General features: G+C 40.1%; 3 protein-coding genes across 23 annotated transcripts in view; 2 read left to right on the top strand and 1 right to left on the bottom strand.

The window, feature by feature from the left end:
• The window catches only part of NDUFV2 (NADH:ubiquinone oxidoreductase core subunit V2), a 32,750-nt gene extending 32,036 nt beyond the window's left edge, over positions 1–714 (top strand). Inside the window, exon 8 of the mRNA XM_055238344.2 lies at positions 559–714. Coding sequence (XP_055094319.1) covers positions 559–652 — 94 coding nt within the window. The 3' untranslated portion in view covers positions 653–714. The remainder of the gene's footprint in view (positions 1–558) is intronic.
• A 1,103-nt stretch (positions 715–1,817) lies between these two features.
• LOC129488332 (serine/arginine repetitive matrix protein 3-like) lies at positions 1,818–16,634 on the bottom strand. The gene is made up of 5 exons (XM_055290383.2): positions 16,611–16,634; positions 14,194–14,220; positions 8,139–8,171; positions 3,741–3,943; positions 1,818–3,409 (listed from the first exon to the last, which is right to left on the bottom strand). Exons 1-5 carry the CDS (start codon positions 16,632–16,634, stop codon positions 3,079–3,081), a joined length of 618 nt encoding a protein of 205 aa, XP_055146358.1. The 3' UTR covers positions 1,818–3,078.
• ANKRD12 (ankyrin repeat domain 12) overlaps positions 3,024–17,339 on the top strand; it is a 144,352-nt gene continuing 130,036 nt past the window's right edge. For 3 of the 21 annotated variants that reach the window (XR_008650234.2, XM_055238302.2, XM_055238271.2), the window contains exon 1: positions 3,120–3,334. The gene's annotated coding sequence lies outside the window, so the exon portion shown is untranslated. Of the gene's footprint in view, positions 3,648–3,685; positions 3,813–3,886; positions 4,420–17,339 lie in introns of those variants that run through there. The other 18 variants (XM_055238284.2, XM_063640987.1, XM_063641020.1 and 15 more) reach the window with 13 other exon arrangements.

Below are 17,339 nucleotides of genomic sequence, written 5' to 3' on the forward strand. Positions count from 1 at the left end.
CTCAAGGAATCCAGTTTCTATTTCCAAATACAATGTATAAGTGTGTGTATTCCCTCTATTCACTGTGACTGTGGATCTCGATCTAAATAAAATTCAACTATAAAAAGAAATACAGTGCTCTAGTTTATTAAAACATGGTTTTTAAAAATGTTCTCTGGGGTTGGGTATTTTTGCCATAGTTCTTTGCTTTGATTCTTGGGTAGATGCTGAATCTCCCAAATTTGGTTTCTCTATCTGTAAAATAAAGCCAGTATCACTTGTCTTGTGGCATTATAAGGATTCAATGAGCTAATGTATGCATACTGCTCAGTAAATAGGAACTATTATTAGTGCTACTTTTGTATTTTTTATGTTTATGGTGAAGTCTGATGTTTTTCCATATTTAACTTTAGGAAGAGAAAATCTTGCATCAGTTGAAATGTTTGAATTAAATAATCCATGCTAGTTCTTAGGGTAAAAATAGTTACTTAACTGGGCTCTTGTGAGGTAACCATTACAATTTAAGTAAAAATTTACAAATGTTAATCATTAGTAGTTTAATATTACTTTTCATTTCAGGAGTGGACGCTTCTCTTGTGAGCCAGCTGGAGGTCTTACCTCTTTGACTGAACCACCCAAGGGACCTGGATTTGGTGTACAAGCAGGCCTTTAATTTATATTGAACTGTAAATATGTCACTAGAGAAATAAAATATGGACTTCCAGTCTACATAAACTTCTTATTTGTTTATTCTGCTCTGTGTACATCCTCGTGGTAACCGTAGCAACTTGCAGCTCTAAGTATTACGTCATAATGACAGAGGACCATTTTGAAGTCTTCTATGTATGGCTGTGAAGACATCATTACATAATCTAGTTAACAGTTACTCTAGTGTCACCCATTTTCAATTTCCAGATCGCTTTTATCAAGATCAGGTTACTGTGAAGTAAAAATTTGGTTAAATTTCAAATGTTTTGCTTTCCCATCTTTAGTCACAGCCAAGTTTTAAGTTAATATGATCTTTCTATAAACTTTGTCAGTGCTCCCTTTAAACATTATTTACAACACATAATTGTTACTGTATTTCCAACTGGTAAGACCTCAAGCACACTGTAGGTTTAAGGAGGATATGGTAGTTGTCTCAAGAAGCATTACCTTTTTTTTTTTTTTTTTGAGACGGAGTCTTGCTGTCTGCCAAGCTGGAGTGCAGTGGCAGGATCTCGGCTCACTGCAAGCATTACAGGCGTGAGCCACTGCGCCCGGCTTAAGCATTACCATTTTTAAAAAAGAAAGGTCCAAAACACTTGACATTATCCTTAGCTATTCTGACACTGCAAGTATACAAAAAATAATTGGGTGAAGGGATTGGAAGTATGATTATGTACTCTGCAGCAATATGGATATTACAACTTAGAAAAAAGGATAAAACCTTTTGTGTATTACTTTAAGAAACTAGCTGTAGTACATTAGTTTTGCATTAGCCAGCTTTAATGCATGAATATATTAATCTAATCCTTGATTTCTCAAAGTCACCTGTACTTGAAACAGACTATTCACTAGTAATTATGCTTTTTTTTTTTTTGAGACAGGCTGTGTCCCCAGGCTTAAGTGCAGTGGTGTGATCATGGCTCACTGCAATACTCTGGCCTCAGCCTCCTGAGTAGCTGGGAGCACAGGCAGGCACCACCAGCCTGGTTAATTTTCATATATTTTTTTTAGAGACAGGGTCTTACTATGTTGCCCTGGCTGGTCTCAAACCGTCTGCCCGCCTCACCCTCCCAAATTGCTGGGATTAGAGGCGTGAGCCACTGCGCTCGGCTATAACGATTAGTTTTAAGTATGTCTTTAAGAATTTTTTTTTTAATTGAGAGAAGGTAAACAACAGTTAATTTTCCAAGTGGCACAAAAAAGTAACAATGAAAATGTCCTACCCTGGAGCTCTCCTGACTTTCTCATAGGCGACTATTTTTTTCTTTGTATTTCACATCATAAATAACCAAATTAAATGTAACACTATTCCACCTCTAGCCGTAAGGTGCTCTTTTTCTAGTCTTTTTGACCCTAAAGATTTGTAGGTGGGAGAAATCAGGAACCCAGGAAAGGAAAAACTCCTGATCTTTAATGCAGGTTTATGCTTTATATAGTAATTTGATGGGACCTCGCCGTCCCTGTCAGGTCTGAATGTCACTTCATCTGCTATGATCACACCTGAACCCTCAGTTCATCAAGATGTTAAAGGACAGTGTAACATAAGTTTGTAACTGCATGCACTAAGTCATAAACAGACGCTGTTGTTGCAGATTAACCTCTACGTAAATAACACGCGCCCAGAAGGGAGTGAGTACACGCTGCTGCCACGCTGCGACGGTCAATTTTCCTCAGGCACCCTTCCTAGTACCTCAACAGCTCCCTCTCAAATCCCCAACACTACGTGTGGGAAAGTGCACTGAATTCCTCTAAAAAGGCCACTGGAAGGCGTGGCTGGGAGGGGACGCGCTCTAGATCCTCAGGTCCCAGGGCAGGTGCACGCTACCGCGCTTTCGGGGCAGGGCCCAGGGCCCCACCTGAGGCAGGAGGCCGCGGGCTCTGGGCGCAGGTACAGCTTCTCCGGCTTGGTGCGGGGCCAGGCGGCCGCCGCCGGCTGAGCGGGGGAACTTCGCCTAGTACTCGGGCTGCGGTCGCAGCGTCATTTTGCCTGAGTTGGATCACGCTCGTCCACCCACCCCGTGTAAAAATAACAGGTGAATACCCTATGTGGGGGTCTTCATCGCCGCCGCCATTTCCAGAAGCTTCCAGTCACAGCCACTGCCACGGTCGCCACAAATGCTACTGCAGAGCCCGCTTGCCCAGCAGCGTCAGCGGCGCCTGCCCTACCTCTTCGCCCAGCCTTTGATTTCCCCCTCCTTTGTCGGATGCTGTCTGCGGCGGGGAGGCGGTGACACTAGCCCGAGTGGGGCGTGGAGACCGACCAGCACGAAGGGCGGAGTTCCGGCCCGCAACCCTCCGCCGCCTGCCGCTTGGTACGTCTCGCTTCCCCGCCCTGCGGCTCGCGGAGCCTGGCTGAGCAGCAGGAGGGGCGGGCGCCGGGGGGCGGGGCGGTCACGCCGCCCGTCCCGTGCCCGCGGTAGTCACGTGTCCGCGGGTGTCACGTGCTCGCGTCGCAGCCAATTGCGGGGCGACGCTGTCCTGGGAGCGAGGAGGCTGTGGTGAGAGACGGACCGAGACCGGAGATGTTTTCAAGCCCGGCTCCGGCGGCGTTACAGGCGGTTGCAGCGGCGACGAAGACAACGACAGCGACGGCCACGCCGAGGCACTCGTTCCGGGGGTGAAGCCTCCTGCGCCGGCCTTGCCTCGGGTCCGTACGGGTGAGGGGGGCGTGGCGACAGGAAAGGAGGAAGGAGGGGCGCGGTTTCGAGCTTGTCCCCGGCGCCTGGGAGGAGACCCCCTCAGTTTTGCGCTGCTCCCGTTCCCCCTGCCCAGAGCAAGGTAGGGGACGCTCCCTGCCCGCCCTACCCGGCCCTGACGCGCCGCCCGCCCGTCCTGGCCCGAGCCGTAGCTCGCCTGACAGTGACAGGCCGTTAGTGCCCCCCGGCGCGGGTCCGCCGGGGCCCCGCCCGCCGCAGCTGCCGCCGCCGCCCCTCCCGGCGTCCCGAGGAGCCGCGGCGCAGGTGGGAGCCGCCAACTGGGCGGGGGCGCCGCGCGGGGCGGGGCGGGGGCCGGGCGGAGGGCCGCGAGCTGGCCTTGGCGCGGGCGCCCCTCACCGCGGCTGTCGGGGCTGGGCTGCCGCCGCCTCCCGGAACATGGCGGGGCCGGAGGAGCGTGTGCGTGCGAGTGTGAGTGTGCGCGGCCGAGAGGGCGCCGCTGGCGTGCGGCGGTCGGACCCGCGGGGGCGGGGGCGCGGGCGCGCCCGGCCCGCCGCGCGTTCCCGCCGCCAGCCGCCGAGCGTGCGCCGACGCCGGGGAGTCTACCGCGGCCGCTCGGGCCGGGAGGAGGTACCCGGGTCCTGGGAGAGGTGGATGAAAGCAGGAAGAGGAAATTGCTGCTTTAGTAGTGTCCGGGGAAAGAGCAGCCACTCTACAGTTCTGTCTTAAATGCCAGTGTAATCTAACCTTGCCGCATTGGACGGGCAGTTCCCTTCATCGTTTTTCAAGTGCCCACTTGTGATGCTTCAAGACCCGTGGAGCATGTCAGGTTCTTCTGTCGCGTTTTGAAGAGTGATGTGGAATGACGCATCCTTACAGATCCCAAAGCGTTGAATAAACGGTTGTACAAAGAGCTATCCGCAGCTTAGCTGACAGCTGTTTTACTAATAACAGTAAGACGGTGTCTGGGATAAGAAGTTACTGTTGCACTCGTTGAAACCTTAGGAAACATTTAAAGCAGTGTAGTCACCGGGATTGTAATTTCCACTGGACACCCGTGGTTAAACTGCGAACTAAGGTGAAGTGTTTTGCAGATCCAGTGCTGTGTATGTAATGGTTCGGAATTATCTCTAATCCTAAAGTTGAAATGAGCCTGCATCTTCAGTCATGTATTTCGTTTTCATTTTAGAATGGTTTATGTAAATTATAAAGGATAGTGAAATAGCTATTTTAACGTAAATTAACTGTGTATTAAAAACATGCACGGCCGGGCGCGGTGGCTCATGCCTATAATCCCAGCACTTTGGGAGGCCGAGGTGAGTAGATACCTGAGGTCAGGAGTTCGAGACCAGCCTGACCAATATAGTGAAACCCCGCCTCTACTAAATATACAAAATTAGCCAGGCGTGGTGGCACATGTCTGTAATCCCAGCTACTTGGGAAGCTGAGGCAGGGGAATCGCTTGAACCCGGGTGGCAGAGGTTGCAGTGAGCCGAGATCGTGCCACTGCACTCCAGCCTGGGCCACGAGAGCGAAACTCCGTCTCAAAAACATACCAAAAAAACACAAAAAACAAAAACATATGCTCAAGTAGGCCGTTAAAAATCTTGGGCACTGATCTGAGTTTCTTCAATCGTTATACAAAGCCTTTCCTGGAGATTAGCTCAGAACTGGCAGAACATATGCTCTATTGGTGCCAAGTGGCTTAAAAGCAAAATGGGATAGTGTCCACTGTGTAAGATGAAGTGGTTATATTAACAGTCTTGTTGAGAAAAATCTTTACTTTGGGTTAAGAGCAGAAGCCTTTAAAAATTTGAGATGTTTACCCCTGGAGATTATAGACAAGGGGAGAAAAGTTTTACTACTTAAGGATCTTTTATATTTGATAGTCACTGAATAAATTTCTGAAGCTCTACAGGCATCTTGGCTAAGGTCAAGTTTAACTCTTTATGTGTTTTAGTTTAGAGATAGACGAGGTGTTAAAATGGAAGGAAAATGAGTGTTAAGTGTACTTATGTAGGATACTTTTAATGTTCTTAATCTTGTATAGTTTTCATAATCTCATAGTTTTCATAGTAGTTGGTAAGAATTAGTTATCGGAATAGTTTTATGAACTACGCAGAACTGGGAAAGTGGAAATCTCTGGGTGTGTATTCCATGAAGAATATTTGAGGAGGAGTGAAGAGAACAAAAATATTCAGACGAGGAAAGAATTTAGCTGAAAATACATCGTGCAGACTTACACTGGTTTGTTAATACCCAAGGGGGAAAAAAGCCTGAATTTTATTTGCAGACTAGTGTCTAGCTGGTAGAATGAGTTTAAAAGGAAGATGTTTTTATCAAGCTGTCGATACTACTTTTTCCCCTATGGAAGTTGAAAAACGTGACTGCTACTCTTTTGAAGTAGATTGGAGAAATGGTAGGATATTTGGAAAACACTTCGTTGGAGAAGAGGTTTTTATTCTTAAAAAAAATTTAAGAGTGATTTTAAAAATATCATTTTGATTTCTTGCTATTAGCTGACACGTAAACTTTTCTTTAAACCATTCTTACGTTTTAGGAGCATTATTTCAGTCCAAAAAGAGGATGGTTAATGGAGTCATTTCCATCATAGTTCATAAGAGGTTTCTACTGCTCTCTGTATATAGACTTAGTCACGTTAAAGTAACGTGTAGCAGATGGGCATGAAGAATTTGTCTAATAATTGCTGTAGGTTGCTTAAGAGCTGTTGACACTGCTTTCTGACTTGGAATTTGTTGCTAAAAACATGTATTTGTAAAATGCCTGTGCCTTGTAAAGGGTGCAGTGTTGAGATTTATCCTTGGGACAGGAAGGGACCTCTGATTTTCTTTATTCATTTCCTTTATTTTTACACATGAGAAATTAAAGGTGAAAAGACTTAAAGGTAGTCTGCAGCTAGTTAAAAACTAGTCTGTGGTTTGGCCGAGAGGTTTCTTTCTGTGAAGATGCTAATTTGCCTCTTTCTTTAGAAGTTTTACGGAGTTGTGGAAAGAACATTGAAATGTAAGTGAGAAGGCCTGGGTTTAAATTCTTGATTTATCACTTCCTCCCTTCCTAACAATGGTTTTTGACATATCGCATTAACTTTCAGAACCTTGCCTTCTATCAGCTGCAACTTTAAAAATACAAAAATAATAACCTTGTCTTCTTATCCTGCAAAAGTAATTTTCCTGCATAATTTAATGTTTTCGTGTGGAACAAATGAGAATACTTTAGAAAGCACATTGTATACTGTAAACTTCTATACAACGTGGTGATGTTATTTTTAAAGAAAATACAATTCTTAAAGCGTAACAAGGTGTTCAGATCCTTGGATTTTTGCGTACAAGGTGTTCAGATCCCTGGATTTTTGCATAGCCCTAGCTTTATTGTTTTCATCTTCTGCTGTTTTACAGATTATAACTCCTGTAGATACATTTTCTGATCCCCAGTTAGTTCTAACCTTAGTTAAGCTGCTTATGAACATTTTAAATATTGCAGTTATTAGTCTGACTTTCCCTGGAGAATATGAAGTTTCTTTAGCATTTGAAAATATTCTTATATATACTCATGCATTCATAATCTGTTTCTGTAACACAGTGGCTTTTTAAAAGTAATAGTGAAAGTAATCTTAGCAATGTTAATTTATTTGACTCTTGCTAGCTTTCAGATACGCAAAAGCAGGAGATTTCCTTTAAAAACTCAGCTTTGAATGGTTCGTGTTAAGGTTATCTGGTATATCTGAAATATTTAGAAATGTTAAAACAGTTTTTGTTTGCCTTCGCTGTTAAGTTTGAAACCTCTTAGTGCTTTAAATTGATAATCCTGGAAACCAACATCAGTATTGTAGTATTACATAGATTATCGGAGTTTTTATAGTCTTGAAAATAAAGGTACTAATAATCATAGATAATATTTGCTGAACACTTAGAATATGCAAATTTCTATTTTAAGTGAAACATTTCAGGTAATTTTCATAATCTTGTAAAACGGAGAGAAAACAGGCTGTGAACAGTTACGTGATGTGTAGATTTTACACACTGAATAATAGATTTCATTGTCCTGTTTTAACCATTTCTCTGCTCTGCCTCTAATTAAGAGTGTTGGTTTTTGAAGAGTTTTAAGGCTGGGATTCTTAAATATCAGATTTCATGAAAAATGTTTGGGGCCAGCTATTCTGCCTTCTGGGTGGTCAAAAAAGAAAAGAAGTACCTTATGGGACTCATAGAACATAGGCCAGCAACCCTTTTTATGAGATGCTGATAAACTTGTTGCTGTGATGGTGGTTTTATATTAGTTGTCAGAGCACATTATTCTTACCAGCTACTAGAAAGAGCCATGGTTGCTCATATAATATGAGGCTATCCTAACAAATTTCACTTTGCTATTGATATCATTCTTCTAAAGAGACATTCTTTCATCACAGTGACTGAAGAAAAAACTAACCAAACTCATTTAGGACTTTCATAACGGAGTAGATCCAGCAATAGAAAATTTGCTGAGTTTGTCCAGCTTAGAAAACAGTATCCAAGACCACGTTTTCTGATTAGTGCGATCCTCCAAAATTCTAAGAAACTTAAATTCAAACATAAGTCCTTAGAAAATTCAGTTGTAACATGGAGACGCTTCCAACTTAAAGGAAGTAGATTATGAAGCTGCAAGTTACAGGGTGGAAGTCATTTCTTTTTCTTTGGCTTTAAAAAAACTTCTAAAAATTTAAAAATTGTGTCATCTTTGGCCAATTCCTTAACATCTGTTTATTGGGATAAAATTGTTTCAAAATATGTAATAGTTTACCTTTCTGGTTATCAACGTGTATTCAGGCCATGACTGGGAAAAATAACACAAATGTTAGCAGTAAGTACATTTTTAACTACCTTATATCTGGTAACTATCTTATTTTGACAATATAAGATTAATCTCTAATAATATGCATAGATTGGGGAATTGTTAACCTTTTAAAATAAATAGTGGGTTTTTGTTTTTGTTTTGTTTTGTTTTGTTTTGGAGCCAAGGTCTCACTATGTTGCTCAGACTGGTCTTGGTCTTGAACTCCTGACCTCAAGCAGTCCTCCTGCTTCACCCTCCCTAGTAGCTGGGATTACAGGTCTTAGCCACCTTACCTTGCTATATAGTCTCTTATTGTAACAATAGCAAAGAGTTACAATAGAGCTCTATAGCTTCTCAGATTTCAGATTGTTCCTCCTACATAGGAGTTTTGTCAGCATTCTGACTTATAATAGAGACCAAAAACCATTTGTGGCTCTCTTTTCTGCCTAGAAATAGCTATATTGACTCTCAAAAGAAAAATAGTACCTTAAAAATGATAGTGCTTTGTAGTTCACACAGTGCTTTTTACATCTGATTCTCTTTTGAACCTCACAGCTCAGTAGGCAAAACAAGGATTGTCAGCTAATCTGATGATATTGAGCCATGGATTGAATCCAGGTTAAAAGTATCTGGAGTAATACTAGATTCCTTTGAAACTCACTCATGAAAGAGAAGTATTAGCAAACCTAAAGAAAAAGGAGAGACATGCACTTTTATTTTCTCCGACCAAATTCATATTGTACACAACTTCCTATTCTGTTTACCTGTTCTGAAACAGAGTAGAGGTAAACATTAAAAACATTCCTTATACAGCTTTAATAATTAGTGGTAATGGGCCAGGTGCAGTAGCTCACTCTTGTAATCCCAGCACTTTGGGAGCCTGAGGCCGGCAGATCACCTGAGGTCAGGACTTTGAGACCAGCCTGACTAACATGGTGAAACCCCCTTTCTACTAAAAAATACAAAAAATTAGCTGGGCTTGGTGGCGCACCCCTGTAATCCCAGCTACTTGGGAGGCTGAGGCAGGAGAATTGCTTGAACCCAGGAGGTGGAGGTTGCAGTGAGCCAAAATTGAGCCACTGCACTCCAGCCTGGGAGACAGAGTGATACTGTCTCAAAAAAAAAAAAAAAATTACTTTTAATGGTTAATGATGATAAAGACAATTAGATAAGAAAATTAAAATTTCATAACACATTTCCTACCATAATTTGCACAAGAATATTGTAACTAGGAATAAAGCCTTGGCTTGCATTCCAGTGTTCCATAGTAGTCTTGGAACCTCTGAGTTAAAATAAATCCTTTCTACCAGAGTTTAATTCTCACTACTTGGAAGTTACTTGGTAATCAAGGAAAATAACTTCTATTGAGCTTCTGTACACTAGATACTATTAGATACTTTCATATATGTTACATGTAAGTGTAGATATCTTAAATATCGAGTTAAGAAAACACTTCAAAAAGTTGTTGCCAGAATATCTCTAACTGGGTCTTTTTTACTCAAGAACTTAAGTTGAAATTTTTAAGTTATATAAATGTAAGTCTGTTACTTTGAGAAATTTTTTCTTGATTAAGATCAGTCCAATTCACTAGTATATTTATAGTTGACGTGATCATCCAGTAGTGGTTATTCAGCCTTCAGAAATTATGCTTATCTTCCAGGATTTGTAAAAACATCTCAGGAGTGAAGAGCATTCTTTTTTTTTTTTTTTTTTTTTTTTGAGACGGAGTCTCACACTGTCGCCCAGGCTGGAGTGCAATGCAACTTCTGCCTCCCGGGTTCAAGCGATTCTCCTGCCCCAGCTTCCCGAGTAGCTGGGATTACAGGCGCCTGCCACCACGCTTGGCTAATTTTTTGCATTTTTAGTAGAGATGGGGTTTCACTATGTTGGCTAGGCTGGTTTCGAACTCCTGACCTCGTGATCCGCCCACCTTGGCCTCCCAAAGTGTTGGGATTACAGGCGTGAGCCACCACTCTCTGCGGAGCATTCTCTTTAAGCTGCAGTTGAATTTGACCAAACACCACCACCACCACCACCCTCTTTACTGTGTTTCTGTTTGTCGTCATGTTATTGAAAGTAAGCAAGAATGGTTGACAGCAAATTGGCTTACTCATTCTTTCCTTTGTCCTTTTTCACCCTTTGAAGCTCTTCCTCTTCCTTCAGGAACTAGTGCTCTTTCTTGGAAAGCCCCATTGAAAATTAATCTCTACTTATATAGATACTTACATACCTATATTTGTGTTATTAAACTTAATTATATTACCACTTTCGTTTTACATTAGCTAATGCATGAGGAAATAATCATTTGCATTTTCTCTACTGTGACTTGACACATCATATCCTTTGGCCATTTTTCTCTTTTTTTCTTACTCAAAACTTCTAGGAGTAGCAATCAGTAATTTAAACAAATAATATTTTAACATTTTTATTAGGGTTTTACAGCATGCAATTATTGTATGCTATTGTTTAGAGACTATAATAAGAAGGTTATTAATTTTCCAACCTCCTTTTGCATAATCTTTATATGTTAGTAATTATTAATCTTCCTATATATGTTACAGATATTATTTTATAGCACCATTGCCCCTTCAAAAACCCCAGAAGAAATAGGCTCTCTCTAAAGTACCACTACCTTGTTGGGGTGATTACTCTTTATGCTCTTTTATTATTCCATTCACACTCCTAGTCTAAGAATTTCCCCTCCCTATAGCTTTTGTATACTCAGATGTTAGGGTGGGAGTAGCAGAAAACAGAATCTTTTGAGCATAGGGGGAAACATGTAGTCTCACACTTGAGTCATATTCATTATGAAGTGCTAATAGACTGGCAGAGGTATAATTAAAACTACGCCATAGTTGATCATAGCTTCTCCACATATACTTGCAAAAATCTTATGAGGTTTATCTTATTCCCATTTTGCACCTAAGGTTCAAGTTAAATCATTTAAAGTTACACATACCTAGTAAGTGATGGTGACTATATTGCTTCCTTTCAAAACTGTACCTTCAAAGATGATGATATTAAAAGAAAAGATAAAATGATAAATTTAGAAACTTTAGGGGAAAATATGTAATTTGTATTATGATTATGGACTTTTACAAGGAGTAAAAAGTGAAAATTCATGAAGTATTCAGTCTGAAAATGTAATGGGTTCTTGAATTTGAAAGTATTTGGAATTTTTATCTTTTTATTTCTGAATTTTCCAGTTTTACCACAATGAACAAGTATCGTAGATATAATGAAGTTTTTGTTAGTTTTATTTTTAGATATGGGTTCTTGCTCTGTTGCCCAGGCTGGAGTGCAGTGGTGCCATCATAGCTCACTACAGCCTCAAACTTCTGGGCTCAAGGAATCCTCCTGTTCCAGCCTGTCTTGTAGCTGGGATTGCAGGCATAGGCCACTATGCCAGACTCTGGATGTAGTGAAGTTTTAAACATTCACATAATTAACAGTTTTTAAAGGAATGTCTCTAGGTACAGCACTACATTTAGCATTGTTGAGGCAGGGATTTGGGAAGATACAAGTGAAGGCAATATTATAGTATGTGTCTTTTTAAGAATTCACACTCAGGAAACAAAATACACACATAATCACATAGGAGGATAGTATTATTCCTTAATCATCCAAATTGCTTTCTAGTTGATGTGGAAAGGAACATGGTAAGCCATGTAAAGACACGAATCATTCTGTCTTGTTCTCTATTCCATCATGTTGTAAGTGGTTAGAATATATTTATTGAATGAATGAGAATCACCTTAGTGCCAATGGCAAGAGGGTGGTCTGACTGGCATAAGAGGATGAACTGGGACTAAAAGTGGGTAGCAGTTGACGACAGCCACAATTACTAGGATGAGGGGCTTAATAAAAATTAATTTGCAAGGTGGGAAATGATATAATACACATTTTCTTAGAAAGTAATTCTAGAAGTGTAGAATTTAAATAGGAGATAACTATTTAGAAAGATTCTTAAGGTTTTAGACCCCAATTGTAAGCACATATCTGAAGAAGGCATTCTCTGTTTATGGGCAACTTAAAATCTAGCAAGAAGAGGTAATTACCTAAAACCAAGATGCATAATTAGGAAGAGGTTCTGTGTATATTCTGAAGTTGTAGATTTTTTGGTGAATATGAGTTCAGGGAAAAGGACCTGTGTGTTTTAGGCACTGAAATAGGTCTCTTCAAAAAGGCCAAGAATCACTGAAATGTAGGTTCAGTTTTTGCTGTAAAACTCTTAGATTCTTAAAGAGCCCTTAATTTCTTTTTTAGGTGTCATTTTTTATAATATAATTCCTTTTGTAAACCTGCGTAACATTTGCACCATCAGTGACATTTGCCTTTTTTTCCCCTGATTCAAAAACATTTGTGTGGTTATATGTCAGAAAGTGTTCTATTTTAAAAATAAAACCAAGCCTGGCACAGTGGCACATGCCTGTAATCCCAGCTACTCCAGGAGGTTGAGGTGGGAGGAACATGAGTTTGAGCCCAGCCTGGGCCAAAATAGTGAGACTCCATCTACAAAAAAAGGAGTTTTGGCTGGGCACAGTGGCACACACCTGTAATCCCATCACTGTGGAAGGCAGAGGTGAGAGGATTGCTTGAGGCCAGGAGTTTGAAAGTAGCCTGGCCAACATAGTGAGACTCATCTCCATAAAAATAAAAAAAAAAAAATTTAAAAACCAACCAAATACACGCTTATTCTTTTGCATTGATATTGGAGTTTTCAGAGTACTAGTCTTTTCACATTACTTTCTTTCAGCTATTAGAATACAGTGAAAAATAACTCTGTTCTGGTCCCTCATTACCATATTTCTCCTCCTTCTCATCAACATGCTTTGGCAGGGAAAACAGTTTATAATTCTAAATGACTTTGGTCAGAAGAGCTACCAGTGACATATACTTCTACATTAAACCAGTTTAAAGTGTGTTTTCCTTTGAATGCCCTGGAATATACAGTTGTTCTGAAATCTAGTGTATAAGAGGTAGGTTTATGTTGAAGAGTGAGCAGGATAAAGAAAAACGTAGCAGTTCAAGACTAAAAGGCCCAAACAATTCAGTCCTGGTATAGTCATGGAAGTGACAATTTTAATCTGTAATTTTAGCAGTGTTATTACCCATCATATTATTGGATCAGGGTGGAAATGATGTTGTATGTAAGTTAGAAATACTTTATTTATTACTTGGATTGCTGTCTTGTAGGGACTGATTTCAGCTCTCCACAACTGCATCAAGAATTTGGGTGTAGTTTTTAGGATCTCAGGCTTATATTGCAGAAGCAGTGATTATTGTAAACTATTCTGGTTTCTTAATGACCTATCCCAATCTCATTTGTCTTATGTACCACTGTTAAAACTATATCCATTATTTAAGTAGTTAAGAATCCTTTTATTTAAGGCTAAAGTATGTGCCTATCATTTTTATAGAAAGCAGTAAAAGTGAGATAGGGCACTTTTGGGGGTTAAGCTGTGTGAGTAATACTTAAGAGTAGCACCAGCCTTATTTATAATTGTTATGATATGTTGCGAAGATTGGCTGCAATAGCCTATCTTTTGGAGGGGGAGCTGCAGAGGGGGCAAAAATAAAATACAAAATTTATTTAGAATATTTTAGATAATTTAAAAGGTACAAAAAATAGCATGATGAATTTTCCCTTTTCTCTAGACCTATTTAAATCCTTTTATTTCTTCATGGTTCATCTCAACTGTGACCTATTCAGTGAAGCCTGACCTCTTCCATCTTAAGTCTTTCGCACATTGTATATAGTAGTGAGAGCAGTGTGACTAGAGGAGTTGAAAATAAGATTTATGTATGTGGTAGAAATGTACCTAGAAATCTAGTGAAAGCTAAACTTCAGCATTTCACTATATGCAGAACAAAACTGATAAAGTATAGATTTGAGAGGAACCAAACAAAATAATTATTTTAGGAAGATCAGTTGTGTGGAGCAATAGGTCTAAAAGGAAGTGGTGAATTGCCAACTCATTTTGATTGGCTTTTTCACCGTTCTTACTCTGTGAAATTTTACTTGGCCTTCAAACAGTTTACCATTTTGCTAGAAGAGAAAGGAGATGGCAGAATTCTTAATTATGGATGTTTCTAGTTTTCAGGGTTTTAGAATCCTTTTAGAACCTGTAAGCTTTTTCCCTATTGACAGTGAAGTGAATACAGTGGCTATTAGATTTCTACTTTTCAGCATTGGTAGTGTTTTCTGCTCCCAGTGCCAGAAATGCAAGTAAAGCTGCCTAACCATTTTCTCTGAGCTGTTGCAGCCCTCTACTGGTTTATGGAAGTTGCAGCAATTTAGAACCTATTAGGGCCAGAAGGTCAGTAAACTCAGCAACTCATTCAAAAAATCTCAGACCTTTAGAAGTCATCTGTGCCAAACCTCTCAATTGCAGATGAATATTTTATATACCTACCTTAACAATTCTGGAGGGAGGGAAATATATATATACACACACACACATACATACACACACATACGTATATGTGTGTGTGTATGTATGTATGTATAAAATACCCTAGGCAAATAGATAATTGTAAATATAACTGCCCATATTTATTTGCAAACTCTAAATGTATTGTTAGAATGTGATCTTTTATAATCAGATGTTTCACGTTGTCAAAAACATCTCTTTAATGTCTTATAAATATTTAATGAAGTAATGAGAATTTTATTTTTTTAAAATTTGAGGTATTTATTTATTACTATCAGAAGATAAATACAACAGATAAATGCTAATTGCTTATTTAAATTATTTCCAAAGCAGTTTTACTTCTTATTTATTGCTGGAGCCGGAAACTTAGGTTTCATTCTAGGCTTCTTGTTCTTGTTTACTCTTCCACCCCTGTCCCATGTGACCCTACCCCCGCCACAATCTGGTCATTGTGCTTTAAGTGGTCTCCTTGTGTCTTAGCTAATTCCTCTTAAGTCCATCTTCCAGAGTTTCACCAAGGGCACCTTTCTGAACACACTACTCGAATTATGTCACTACTTTTTTAGAAGCCTTTTTTGTTACCATAAAGAACAGACTACACAATGACAAGGGGCTTCATGATGAGATCGCTTCCTGCTTTCTTCAGCCTCATTTTCTATCCCATTCTGCTTCAGTTTTTTGCTTTTCCTTCATTGTGGTCTGTTTTTGTGTGTGGGCATGTGTGTACACCTGTGCGTATGCTTATCCTTCTCCCACACCAGCCCCATCTATATCTACCTGCCTCTGAGTCATCCTCAACAGTCTATTTTAGTGTTCCCTCTTCTTGAAATTCCCCACCCCTACCTCTGTACACACGCACCCAAACTGGGTGCTTGCTTACATAGCATTTATTATTCTGCATGGTAATTAAATTGTCTTTTTCCTATTAAAAACTGTCAGTTCCCTTCAGGCTAGGATTGTGTTTTGTTCATCTTAGTTCCATTATGTGACATGTAAGTGTTTAGTAAATGCTAAGTGATAGAATAATTGCGTGAGCAAACTAGGATATGATAGCTAAAGGAAATACCCACACTTAAATAAGTTAACATCACAGACTTAATTCATTTTTGTTGACGTTTTAAGGAGGAGTAGTTCATTTAGACTACTGTTTATTGAACATACTTTTCATGATGTCTGTATTAAGGAAAGTGATGGTTGGGGGAGATAAAGAATGGTAGAATTTTAGAATTGGAATGGACATCATTTTAAAATGAGGAAACTGAAAGCCAAAGAGTTTACTAGAATTTCAAGTTACAGTTAGAACCCAAGTCTTATAGTGCTTATTTTTGCTTTCCTAATTTCCTTCTAATGTATTTTACCTAGATTTGGCTAGGATTAGTAGATACCCGTTGTTTATTATTTCAGGCAATTGGACTATCTAAATACAACTCTATCCTATAGGTTTACCTTTGTGGAATTTTGAAAGTAATAATAGACATATAGCTAAAGCAAACTGACTGTTTGTAAGGATTTATTCATTTATTTATTTTTATTTTTATTTTTATTTTTTTGAGACGGAGTCTCACTCTGTCACCCAGGCTGGAGTATAGTGGTGCAATCTGGGCTCACTGCAACCTCTGCCTCCTGGGTTCAAGCCATTCTGCTGCTTCAGCCTGCTGAGTGGGACTACAGGCACGTGCCCACCACGCCCGGCTAATTTTTGTATTTTTGGTAGAGACAGGGTTTCACCATGTTGGCCAGGCTGGTCTCGACCTCCTGACCTCGGGTGATCTCGCCTCGGCCTCACAAAGTGCTGGGAATACAGGAGTGAACCATCGTGCCTGGCCTGTAATGTGTTTATTTTGTATAGTCTTCTGAATTCTCTCTCATGCTCAGATTCCCGAAAGGTATAATATTTAGCAGCACCAATAAAAAATGAATCCTATATTTACTGGATTGAGCTTGTGTCCTAAATCCTTTGCTTCTTTCCCTATTCTGGTTTTAGAGTTAGAAAACATGTAAGTACCTTTTGTCTCTTTTCATCTACCATTGTCTGAAGCACTCAGTTACCTGCCATCTCATGTATTCCTCTTGAGTTCTACCCAGAACGCTGTAGGACTCCAGAGGAAACCAAGTAGAAATGGACCTATGTTATTATTTTGAAAGAATTTTTGTTTGCTGATAAAAGCAATACATGTCCATTCTAAAGTAACTTTAGAGAACTTTATAAAATAGACCATAAAAATTCCTTAAGGACTTTTAAGAACATTGTTTTAAGGACATTGTTGAGGACAGTTTATTGTAAAAGACTGTAGGTGCCTGTACTTTTTTCTTCATCTTTTGCATGCTGTTGGTGGTTAAATTTTGTGATTTTGTGATTTTTTAAAATTTGTTTTTATTTATTATTATTATTATTTTTTTTGAGACAGAGTCTCGCTCTGTTGCCCAGGCTAGAGTGCAGTGGTGTGATTTCGGCTCACTGCAAGGTCTGCCTCCCGGGTTCAAGCCATTCTCCTCCCTCAGCCTCCCGAGTAGCTGGAACTACAGGTACCTGCCACTACACCTGGCTAATTTTTTGTATTTTCAGTAGAAACGGGATTTCACCATGTTAGCCAGGATGGTCTCGATCTCCTGACCTTGTGATCCGCCTGCCTTGGCCTCCCAGAGTGCTGGCATTACAGGCATGAGCCATCGCGCCCGGTCAATTTTGTGATTAAAAAAAAAAAAATCATGCTAATTTCTTGATCTGGAATGC

The sequence above is a fragment of the Symphalangus syndactylus genome, chromosome 1 (assembly GCF_028878055.3).
Source record: "Symphalangus syndactylus isolate Jambi chromosome 1, NHGRI_mSymSyn1-v2.1_pri, whole genome shotgun sequence".
Classification (NCBI taxonomy): Eukaryota; Metazoa; Chordata; class Mammalia; order Primates; family Hylobatidae; genus Symphalangus; species Symphalangus syndactylus.